At 48.7% G+C, this 12,021-nt stretch overlaps 1 protein-coding gene across 1 annotated transcript in view; it reads right to left on the reverse strand.

Moving 5' to 3' along the window:
- VPS13D (vacuolar protein sorting 13 homolog D) overlaps positions 1-12,021 on the reverse strand; it is a 257,047-nt gene that overhangs the window by 44,832 nt on the left and 200,194 nt on the right. The window contains 2 exon segments of the mRNA XM_019461427.2: positions 4,080-4,275; positions 7,270-7,402. Coding sequence (XP_019316972.2) covers positions 4,080-4,275; positions 7,270-7,402 — 329 coding nt within the window.

Raw genomic sequence — 12,021 nt, forward strand, 5'->3', positions numbered from 1 at the left:
TTGCTAAATTCGTTTAAATATTTCAAGTTCTGCCAGCTCCCGCTTCTCTCCCCATTTGGGGTCCTGACTAAAAAGGTGAAGAAATATTCTGGAGGAAACCTCAGGACCCGGCTTCATAAATCTTCATCTGCTACATTCCTAAAATGTCCTGTAACCCAAAGCCTACAACAGAGGGTATTTAGAGAAATAACCAAGCAAATACATAGCCCAGACTCCAATACTCCTCTCTCTTCAGCGTTATTTGTGCTTTGTCTTGTGAAATGGCTGCTCCCGGGTCTCTGTGGCTTTGTACCCAAGTGTCTTTTCAAGGGCTCCCACCAGTTACCACCACACATGCAGGAAGAGGGCACGCGTGGCCTTGTGTGAAGGGGGCTCCCGTGGCACGGCCAGTGTGGCTGCATCTGTGCCACTTTCATAAACTTGACTTGGGAACAGACAAATGTGGCCCAACACGTAGACGAGAAGATGCAACCTGAGCCAGCAGAACGTTGCCTTGGAAAAGGCTTCTTATTTTGGTTCCAAACCACACATACTTGTCCAGTTAACAAATGCAGCAGGGGATATTGGTCTACAACATTCATGTGGAGGCCAAGGGCTCTGCGCGGCCCTCCGCCCTCTTCTCCCCCCGCCCCCACCTGCCTTCCCAAGAACGATTAGATTGCATGGAAACTTGGGGTGGGGGGGAAAGTTAGGTGACTGTCCTTGTGGAATGCCTGCACACTCCACCGAGGAGAGGAACTTGGAAGTATTTTAATCTGAGAGAACTCAAGGGGGGGCGGGGGGAGGTTCCCTATAAATAAAATCATGTTCAAATAAACACGAAAAGGAGCCAATATTTCCTGTAAGGCCACTTTTCAGATGGATTACTGGCAGGAGTATTCTTTTGCAGTCTTATGGCTTACTTTGCTATCATCTGCTTAAAATTTGAGTCATTGAAAACATAGATGCTAAGATCTAAGCCCTCACTTGGACGCAATAGTACAAAGGAAGCAGAAAGGCTTGTTCCAAGAGCAGACTCAGAGGCAGAACTCTTGGACTCCTGGGTTCTATTCCTGGCTCGGTCCCTGGGCTCAGGTCAGCCCTCGGTCAGAATCTCACTTCTAATCCCTTCAAATCATTTGTTAGTCCCTGTTGTCTAAACAGTGGGGAAAAACCCTGAGTAACACCCCTGGATCCCGTTCAGTCAACTGGGATGGTTGGAGATGGTTATAACTCACTTCCAAGAAACAGGGGTGATTTATCCCGTGGTAGAATTAGTATGTTCCTGAGAGATCCCAGTGTCATCAGAACAAACCCTCAAGGCACCGAAACGTTTCTCCACCTGCAAGAATCTGTGTTCCTTTAATGTGACTTTCAAACATAGGGCTGTCCAGCAGTTTATAGCTCCTTATGGCAGCCACATTAAAATAATTCTGGTTGGGCTTCAGACCTCTGAGAGAGAATGAAGGGACAGGTATATTTATCCCCAATTTATAGATGAAAAAACTGAGGCTTAGGGAGGTGAGGAGACTTGACCAAGGGCCCGAAGCTAACAAGGGGGTGGGGACCCAGACCTACGGCTCTCCAGGCGAAGTGTTCTTTTCTCTCTAACACACAGATCCTCACTAATAACCTACTCTGGGACCTAGACAAATGGACGGAGGGAAACTGGTCCACGTGTCTCAGCAGAAGCTGTAATGCCTTTTTAGTGCGATAAAGGGTAAAGGGCCAAAGCTCTCCGAGGCTCCCATTAGATGGTCCAGCACGTGCCCTGCGCACCTCTGCTAGCTTCGGCCGTGGTTCTCCTGCTCATGGCTCCTCTGAGAATGGAGAGGAGATGCAGAAGCTTCTTTCCCCCTCACTTAAGCTCCCACGTCCCCAGGCGGACTACCTGGCTGCTCCTCGCTTCCCACCATAGCTTTTGTTCTGGGAGCGAAGGGCTACGAAGACAGCTGTTCCGGGAAATTTGCAGCCAAACTGCGATTAGAATGCCCGGCTACTGTTTGTGTTTAGGCAAGTCATATAGTTTCCTGTACCCCTTTTATCTGGAATGTGATTCTCTCTTCCCTTGACCTGGCCCACCCCCACGTCCACTTCAGGCTTCATCCCGACCAGCACTTCCTAGGGGGTCCCGGGGCACAACGCACAGCGCATTGGACTTCTAAACAGCACTACCCTAGAAGAGCCTTTCCTGACCCCATGGACCCCAGGTTGGCCGACCTCCTTCTCCCCCGCGCCTTCTCCAATGACACAGTCTCACAGCACCCTGGACATCTCCTGCGTCATTTGTCAGAATTTCCACAAATTAGGATTACTAGGATGACTGTATGAGTCTTGTTTTAAGTTTGCTTCCCCACTGGACTGTAAGCCCTTTGAAGGCAGGGCCAGCCTTGCGCTCTGCCGTGTTCCCAACGCTGAGTTCGTAGAAAATGTTCCATTGGTATTTACTGACTAGAAATGAATGACTGACGGGATACATGGGTGACACGAAGTAGACCCTGCTGTGGCAATGCTGGACAACCAGTGAAAATGGCAAGGACACCTTTCTTGCTGCGGCAGCCATTTTATGCCTTTCTCGACAAAGGCACACTTGATAAAGGCAAAACTTCATCAAGACTTCCACACTGTAGAAATGTCGAGTCATTTCTTTCTGGTCAACACCACTGAAGTTCCCAGCACAAAACGAAATTTAAAAAATTAAACACACGTACCTCAGACCCCTTGTGAAACAAACACTCAATCCCTTGACCACTTGGGGATTTCATGAATAAGGACGGTTCCTTTGGAATTCGTAAGGGTTGCCTGCTTTTACTCATATGGTCATCAGTTCTTACTGTCCTGATGAAATACTGGGGGTAGACTTCTGGGGTTTCCAGCAGACGCAGAAAAACTAATACTTTTGAAGCCTCCCTACTGCCCCTCCCCCCACCTCCGTAAATGCTTCAAAATATACTCCAGGATTGCTCTAGCTCTGTATCTGAGAATAGAATGTAACTTAACTAAAGTAAACGCTACAGATCCTTTTGTAAAAAGCAGCTGCTTCCAGATGGAAGACATTCTGGCAGAACATATTACATGGTCCCAGTCCACAATCTTAAGCATTTCCCCTGCAGTAATGTGTCATCAGGAAGGTTTTCTGGTGACAGACAAATGGATTCACTTTAATTGGGGACGATTTCACTTCAAATCCTATTCGAGGGAGCGGCAGGGTGTGGATAAGGCCCAGGCCCGAGGCATTCTAAAAGGGCACGCTAATTCACTTGGGGAATATCTATTAACCGGGGAGCAGCAAAATCCTTCTGGGCTTAAGTGGCGTCCAGCTTGGCTGGGAACTGTAACATTCATTATAGCCTTTGTTGATAAGATCCCCAATTAGTCACTCTGAAAAAGGAAGGCTCAAATAGGCGACTGACACGAGGAGCTGTGCTCAAGCAGTTGGATTCTGTGGGATGTGGAGCCATGCGGGCTGCCCCTGGTTTCCCATCTTGGCTGGCATCGAGGCAAGATTGCATCCCACAGTGAAGCTGCCAACCTGCCTGCGGAATTCCTTTATGAGGCTGGGGGCCGGCTGGCATGTCCGAGTGGAGGGAGAACAGAGAAAGGGCAGACCCACATGGGGAACTGCAAGACAGGGACCCCAAAACCATGCCAGGAGCCCAGGAGCCAGATGCAGCCTGCAGCCCCACAGTTCTCTTAGTGGGCATATGGGGATCCAGTTCGTTTGGTGAACGGGAGATCTGTAACGGTGCAATTCTACTTCTGACCCCTCTAACGAGAAAACCAATATTTTATATATACATAAATGACAGACGCAGATACAGGTGGATAGATACAGATGTAGTTCTCAAAAAATTCATGCCCGATTTTTGCACTTGATCTTAGCCAAAAGGCTGAGAAGCGATTCATGCCCGATGTTTGCACCTTATTTTCACATATTTATATTAGGCAGGTCAGAAATTTTAGATACATGGATTCCAAGTTTTAAAAAAAATCACATCATTAAGGTGGAAAGTATATGATTAAACACATCAGCATGGATCAGGAGAGGCAGCATATCTGGGATGGAAATTGCAAAAGCGACTCCCTCCGTGACCACTGACCTGGGGCCACTGAGAGTGGCTGTGTCTCTCACCGCCTGGGCTGTTTCTGATGCAAAATCCAGGGCGCCTGCCACTGGCTTAGTTACAGTGCCCACGAGTCCTTTCCCAAGGCCAGATATGAAACCGCTGACACCCCCTTCTGTTTTCACTCCTTCCACTGTTGAGGTTATCACACTGGTCAATCCACCAATGATACCTAGAGCAAAAGAAACAAGGGCTGTTGTAACCTGGCCAAGGACAAAGCAAAAGCATTTAAAGCCGAACCTCATCAATTCCATGCACCCGGCAAGGTAACTTAGGGACATTCGGTCGACTTCTTAATAGGCTACAGGCAGGCCAACTCTAGCTGGGAAACCCAGTAGGCTTGCCCACCAAGTTGAGAGTCTGAGAGTATATATCACACGTCAGTCTGTTCCAGTTTAAAAAATCACAGAAAACCTAACAGGTTAACAGTGGCTACTTTCCAGTTTCAGAGTTTGGGAAGCATACGGGCCATCAGGAGACGACACGGACAGCAGGACTAAACCAACAGACTTTGGGGAAAGTTGGGACCCCGTGAAATATAAGGCAGAGAGAACTAAATACAGCTCCTCAGTTTTCCAAGAACACTATGTGACTGGCCAACACCACCAGAAGTTTGAAACGGGTAAAAACGACTGCAGGCTTTGCTGAAATTGGGTTTAGGCAATGAGTAAATCATGAGGCCTTGATGAAAGGCACCCCCCCCTTCCCCCCCGCCCAACCAAAAGCTGCCAAAACCAGCCAGGGCTCTCAATGGAGTCTGTTCCAAAGACCAACCTGGGTCAAAGAGACATTCCGAACATTTTGAAAGTTGACAGCAATGACCTTAAAGAGCCTCAAAAGTGGCCAGAGGTTGGCAGAGGCTGGAGACGACACAGGGGCTACAGGGAAGAAGGGGGGCCCTGTCCAGGGAGCACTTCCAGGATGTGTGCCAGGGACACTCACAGGATGTTTACCCTTTGACGGTGGGGGCATGAGGAAGCTCTCTAGACTCTTCAGCTCTAGTGAGACAAATCGGCAAAGGAAATCCCCTGGGTGAGAACGCACTAACAGCACTAACAATCCATAGCGTTTCTTTTGGATTCTGGGTCCGCTTGCTCCAGTGAGGCTACGGTCCTCTCCCAACCTTTGGAACCACATTCACAGAGAGGCAGACATTACTGAACCTGGCACAAGCAGGGTCTGCAGAGAAAACTGAGCCAGACTCCCAGTTTTTAAAACAAGGAGACTGAATGGATTCTGGTCCTTGTTATCATTTAAGAATTTTTTTCATCCTGGGGGCACTTGGGTGGCTCGGTCGGTTAAGCGTCTGACTCTTGATTTCGACTCAGGTCTTGATCTCGCGGTTCAAGGGATCAAGCCCCACGTCGGGTTCTGCACTGACAGCGCAGAGCCTGCTTGGGATTCTCTCTCTCTCCCTCTCTCTCTCTGCCCTTTCCCTGCTCTCTCCAAATAAATAAATTAATTAAAAAACAAAAACGAAAACAAAAAACAATGGTTTCATCCTGAGGGAAAAAGGATGTCACTCGCATACAATCCAGAGCTTCACGGAAACTCCTTGGATGAGGCTACCTGTTCCTGGAGATGCTGCACATACTGTATGAATGGTCCGTGGTTGGAGGGGATTTTGCAACCAACCCTGAACCCATCATCCATTTTTTTCAGCACACTGTCGTGTCGTGTCCATCTGAAAAGTGAGGACAGCTATATTTTCTCTCCACATCCCAAGGATGCTAGACAGGTAAAGGCAATTATGCACAGTAAAGCATTTTACATTCATTAAGAACACAGTTCCTCCGACTCCCATGCACTATCATTATATTTACTAGGAAGAATGAGGAAACCTTTCACCCCACACGGCTGCCCAGCAACCAACTTTTTGAGTCCGTGAACACATTAATTTCAGCTAAATTTTACTCCTGGCTTGAATGTCTCCTTTGGGGCAGCTCCCTCTCCAGTTGGGCAGGCTTAAGAAAAGTAAAGGCATTTTGAGCCAAACCTCACAAGTGAGGAAAACCGATAAACAAAAACCCTGTCCTAAACGTTGTGTCCCAAGACTGAAAAGAATTATTTTTTCTTTTTCTTCTCCACATTCCTCCTTCTTCCAAATGCAGATAATCTGAACTTGATCAGTCTTGATACGACTTCTGATAGCTTCAGATTATTTCTAAGAATCTGGTACCAACAGCGCAGTTTCCTAACCATCCTAACCTAACTATAAGCATGAACTATATGCCAGGTATCGTGTGAGGGTCTGAAGTACAAAGGTGAATACACGATGGTCTTTCTGCTCTCCTGACTTTCCCCATCTATCAGGAAAGCAAGACACACACACAGCTGGCTAGAGACATGACCTAGACTGCCACGTGTGCCCTGATCGTCATTAATTCTGACTGGGGACAGTGGAGCAAACGTCACTTGAGTGGAGACTTCTAGGTTGAGTTGGACTCTGCCTGACAAGGAAGTGAGGCAGGGGAAGGGAGCAGAATGAACTGAGTGAGCAAGGCACGTCTGGGGAACAACACTGGGCTTCGGGTGGCTGAAATACAGCATGGCTGGGGGACAGTGGTTGGCCAAGTTGGCTGGGTTTGCATTTCCAAGGGCCTTGGATGTCACACTAAGAAGTTGTGGAGAAAAAACACAACAAAGGGCAAATGACTCGGAGGTAGAGCAGTAAAGGGCAGAATTCATACAAATTCAGAGGCTTAATACATCCATGCCATCACCCACATCTCTTGGACACCTGCATTTACAATCCAGGTGAGTGTGCATTTACACAAGACTCAAAAACATCTGGGCCACAAACCCGGCGGCCGGTTTCACATTTCACTTGCCACGGAAGGAACGCTCAGTGAGCAGGAGGCGGGTATCGAAGCGGCAATTCCGCATTCTAGAAAGGGGTTCAAATGATGATACCGTATCACATTTTGGGAACAGAAGCCAAAGAACAGGAAGGGATCGCAATGTGTGCAACGTGTGGAAAATAAATGAAGGCTTGCCACAGGCTGTAACATTTCAGTTGCGAGGAGGGTACAATAAATAGGACAGCCTGGAAGGCTCTCGGGTACACCAAGCTCCCCGGCCTGGATGTCCGCTTGCCATCAGATGGCTGAAAAGGGCCCCGAGGAACTGTGGCAGGAGAGCCGTTCTCCCGGCAGCCGTGACTTACCGTGAGCCAGGCCGTGGATGCCGGCTACGAGGTGCTCCCCGCTCGTGGCCGCGTGGTATCTGATGTACTCCCGCTCCGACTGATGCCGATTGTCCATCGTCTTCCCTAAGCCGTCCGACAGCGTCCCCGCAAACTGGAACGGATCAAACACGGAAGGAAAAGGGTTTTAAAGCCTCGGCGCTGTTTTTGCTATTTTAATGATTTTACATAAACACCTTCCCTTGCTCCTAGCTGGGATTCAGTAAATACCAACGGAGAGAGAGATTAACTGCTGAGTCACAGATACCGTGTGTCCCAGGAGACTGGTTCTCAAGGCACTGGACGCACAAGATTGGAGGACGCGGACACGGGTGGACACGAGGTTCGCAAAACGTCTACTAACCGCCCCTAATGGCATCCACCTTCCACGGTCCTACTGCAAATCTACTGAAAAAAATTAAACGTATTCCAAAATGACCCCGTGGGGGAGAGGGACGTATTGGGATTCTATAATGTTAAGGACAGAGGCTCTCTGCGCAGAGAAATCAGTGGGATTCAAAATAGGAAACACGGCACCTTGTTGCTTTAGGGTTTGGTGCCAAACCTTTTAGAGACATCAACTGCCCTAAAGCGATGTCTTCTCTCTCACTTCTTCGGCAAGTACCGAGTGCCGAGGTGCCCGGCCCCATTTGTCCACAAGGGAAAATGAAGTATATGGAAAGGCTAACAGGTCAGGTCACCTTTCGTACGAAATGGCAGACTTGAACTCATGACTTCCAGTGCAAAATCCTCCCCCACAAATCAGGGAAAGATCTTATTTATCCTGGCATTCTTTTACCAGAGAAGCTGTCTCATCCGTCAAAGCTGGATAAAAAGGACATAAAACTCTGTTTTGTCACAAGACAATCTGAAAAGGTTTAAAGTGACAGTTAATAAACCACAGGGTACTTATCCTCATCATTCAGGCATAAAGAGGAAAGGATATCAAATATATAATTAACCTTCTCGGGAAGGATCTACCAAAACAAGTGGGTTAAGTGCCAGTGACCCAGGACTAACCTTTCAGAAAACTCACAGGAATGCTATTTAGACATAGAGCTCAGCGCAAAGATTCGAGGCGAACAGCCTGCCTTGAAGGCCGAGTACACTGGGCAGCCCGGCCTTCGGGGCCTGTTTCACACTGGTCTGGCGAGGGACATTTTTTACACAGGTATGTCCTGGAAGCCACCAGGCCTGAGGCTTTGTGACACAAGGGACAGGAAAGGGGGAGTTCTGGGCCCAGAAGAAAGACGAGGGGAAGAACCAGCAACTCGAGGTAAAGCAATGGTTTCTGGAGCAAGAGAGGGGAACACACATTCCTTTCACTCAGCCTAAATGCTTTTACAATCCAGGGCAGTAATTACTGACCTTTCTGGAGATGCAGCCCCTATCATTATTTGCTTTAGGCCTTGCCTCCCCTGTCTCTCCGTGTCTAACTGGAGAGCTAAAGTTAATGAAAATTAATTTTCCAGCTGCCTTTAGGATGGAGACGCCACGGGATGTTGCAAAGCCAGCACTGTGAATCAATAAATGGGGCTTTAGTCAGGGATCCCGTCTGAGAGCCGCCGTGAGCCATGAGTTTGGGCATCTGACCAGACCGGATTCGAGTCCTGCCTCAACCACTCCCGTAGCTACAGGAGCCTGAGCGAGGTGCCCTCCTGCCGAGCCTCCCCGGTGGCATCTGCAGAGTGACGATGGTACCAACGCTGCTATGTGGCTGGAAGAATTAGTGACAGGGGCTCAGGGTATGGCATCCAGTCAGCATTCTTACTGTTATTATTAGTCAGCTACTAGTCCCAGCGGGAACATCCTGCACCATGAAGAAAGCCTTTCAAAGGTTTAGAATTATGGTCATTTGCACTAGGCTTTAACATAAACAAAAACAAACCCGCCCCCCCCCCCCCCCCCTTTCCAGCAGATAAACACCAGCCTCCAAAATGAGTTTCTGGAGTGGTACCATCTTTAAAATTAGAGTGCTGGATTTGGTGGTTTCCAAAATCCTTTCCAGCTCTGACAGTGTGTGATCTACGATCCAAGTCAGGACATCTTTATTAAGCACTTACTGTGGGCCCGGCCCAGATTTATGTACTGCTGGGGACACAAATACAGCCTTGGACCTATTCTCGAGGATGATGGCCTCACTGGGAAGGTAACAACCCCATACGTGAGATGGACAGCAATGAGGGTCTGCAACACAAACCGAAAGACTTGCAAATCGAGGGAGAAGAGGAAAATGTGACCCTTGTTTTAAGGGTAAAAAAAAAAAAAAAAAAAGGGAGTCCCTGCTACGTTCTGGAACTATGTAGGCTGCCGGTGTGCCGGTGTTCTCCACTCAGGGTCTGGACAAAAACACTTTTCCCTGATGCCACAGAAGAGGTGAGGCAGCGGCCAGTGAGAGAGCCCTTCTCGGAAGCGCGATGTTTCCAGAGGCGCGTGTTCTGCCTGAAGAGTGCCCAGCGGCACCCATGCTCCTTCCGGGGTTTTGTCCGGGTCTCTCCCACTTCCTCAGACTCTCGTTTTCCTTGAAAAGAGGTCTGTCCTTGGAACAGATAAGGTCCTGACTACGGATTTCTGGCTGCTGACTAGGAAGAAATGAGAAATCCTATAACACTTTCCGCCCCCCCTAAGAAAATATGATAGAATCCTCTAGGCAAACTGCCCGCCCCCACCCCCGCCCCCACCCCCAACACGAGTTCAATACCCGAGGTTTGGGAGCGAGCTCGCGCCAAAAGCTTAACTGCCAAGTGATTCTGCTACTGCCCCTTCACTCCCCCAGCACTGATTGGACCCGGGTGTTCTCAGTATAAAAATACCACATCGACCACAGCAGGGATGGGGTAAGATGACCTGACAGATCACTCTTTCCTCTAAATGCTGGATTCTTCTGTGTGCTTCGTAGCTGTGGAAAGGTGCCCACACCTACTCAGCTTACTTACCCTAGGACTTCTGTCTGAATTCCCACTTCTCTGTGGGTAAACAAATTATTCACGAAAGCCAACTGGACTTGTCTTTTGTCACTTGTGGGTCCACGTAAGGGACACAAAGAATGTTATTAGCAGGAAACTATTACCAAAGTCTTCATCCCTGTAACGGTGACTGACAACTCAGGAAATGGGAAGATGTTGAAATCCATGATCCAGCCAAACCCGTACTGATTAGAGGTTAATCAGATTTTACGGGGAGAGACTCTTTATAAGAACTAATCTGAAACCAGTGAGTTGACGGGTGCCGTGGTCAAAGAGGCTGGGCCTTGGGCCAGTCCACCGGGCTTCTGAGTATGAATCCGGGGCACCAAAAGCTTGTGGCCTTCTCTCACTGTGGGAGCACTTAGTCATACTCAATTCCACCTCTCTCATTCCCCACCTCAGTGGGAAAATAAATCATACCCCGTATCTTATTTCTCCCTCAAAGACAGGGTAAGAACACGGGCTGGAGAGGGCGGGGATTCCAGTAAAAGGACTCTGTACGGTGCCCTCCGGTACTGGTCTTCTCTGAGGCTGGGAAGTGTTATTTCACCCGTGTCCTTGAGTTAGAACACGATCGTCAAAACACAGCCGGGGTGCCCATGACAGCCACGGTGTGCCGTGTGGCGGTGACTGGGCAGGACATCCGTTACCGCCCCACCCCCAGTTCTGCCTGTGTATTTTAAAAAGAAAAGCCAAATGCAACGAGACTCAAACTCACTTTGAAATATCTTCAGAGCAGATGCTCTTGGGCATGCTCATGGATGTCAAAATGGGGAGTGAAGCTCGGAAGCAGAGATTCAGATAAGGGGAAAACTAATCTCAGAGGCAGCAGGGGAAAGGCTGAAAACCGTAAGGATATGAGCAAGCACAAAGCAACGACCCACCAAGCAATCAAACATGTACAGAACACATACTGTGCGCTAGGCTAGCACACGAGAGTCCTCAATCAGAGATGGCTTCTGCCTCCTGCCTCCGAGGACCTCGGAAATAACTTCACACCTGACTTTGGATTCTGTGGCACTGAATAGCCGTGAGATCATGGACAAGTAACTTCACCTCTGGGAGCCTGTGTCCTCATCTTCAAAATGGGAATGAGAATATCCACCCACGGGGAATGCCGGAACGATTAGACAATATGCGTGAAGCACTGAGCACAGAACCTGATACATACAAGGCATCCAATGAAAACAGTACTGCGTTATCTGAACTTCCATTTCTTCACCTGCAAAATGGAAATAATCAGGTCCCGTGGGGCTGTTGAGGGTTAAGCGAGATGGTGTGTATACGCAGGACTTGGCAGGTGCATCCCCGGAGAAGCGGAAGCTATGCGCCCAGGGGCAGAAAAGCCCGGGACAGACAGCATGGGCCAGGCTCGCACGCTGGGGAAGGACTAGCACTCAGAGGGAAATATGTAGACAATTTGTAACTCTCCTTGGTAAAAACGATACCTGGACACCAGAAGGAGCTTTGGGGGAGACGTAGGTCAATATAGCCCATCTTGTAGCGATTTCAAGTCCACAGAAGACTAGAAAGCTTCCAAGGAACACAACGTCCTTCAAAAAACCTGCTCTTACACTTGTGAAAACAACACGGATTTTTGTCCTTTCTTTCACTGAAGGAAGCTTTAGCATACACCACGCTTGTGAATTCTGGCCACAGTCGGAAGTCCTTAATTTCTGGAAAGCCCTATCTTCAACCGGGGGGTAAAAAAATCTCAGAGGCGCTTCAAGATGCCAGTTCTACTGCGTGGCTGACGTACCCAGTGTCA

Source organism: Panthera pardus, unplaced genomic scaffold (genome assembly GCF_024362965.1).
Source record: "Panthera pardus isolate Hobbes unplaced genomic scaffold, ASM2436296v1 HiC_scaffold_11, whole genome shotgun sequence".
Taxonomy (NCBI): domain Eukaryota; kingdom Metazoa; phylum Chordata; class Mammalia; order Carnivora; family Felidae; genus Panthera; species Panthera pardus.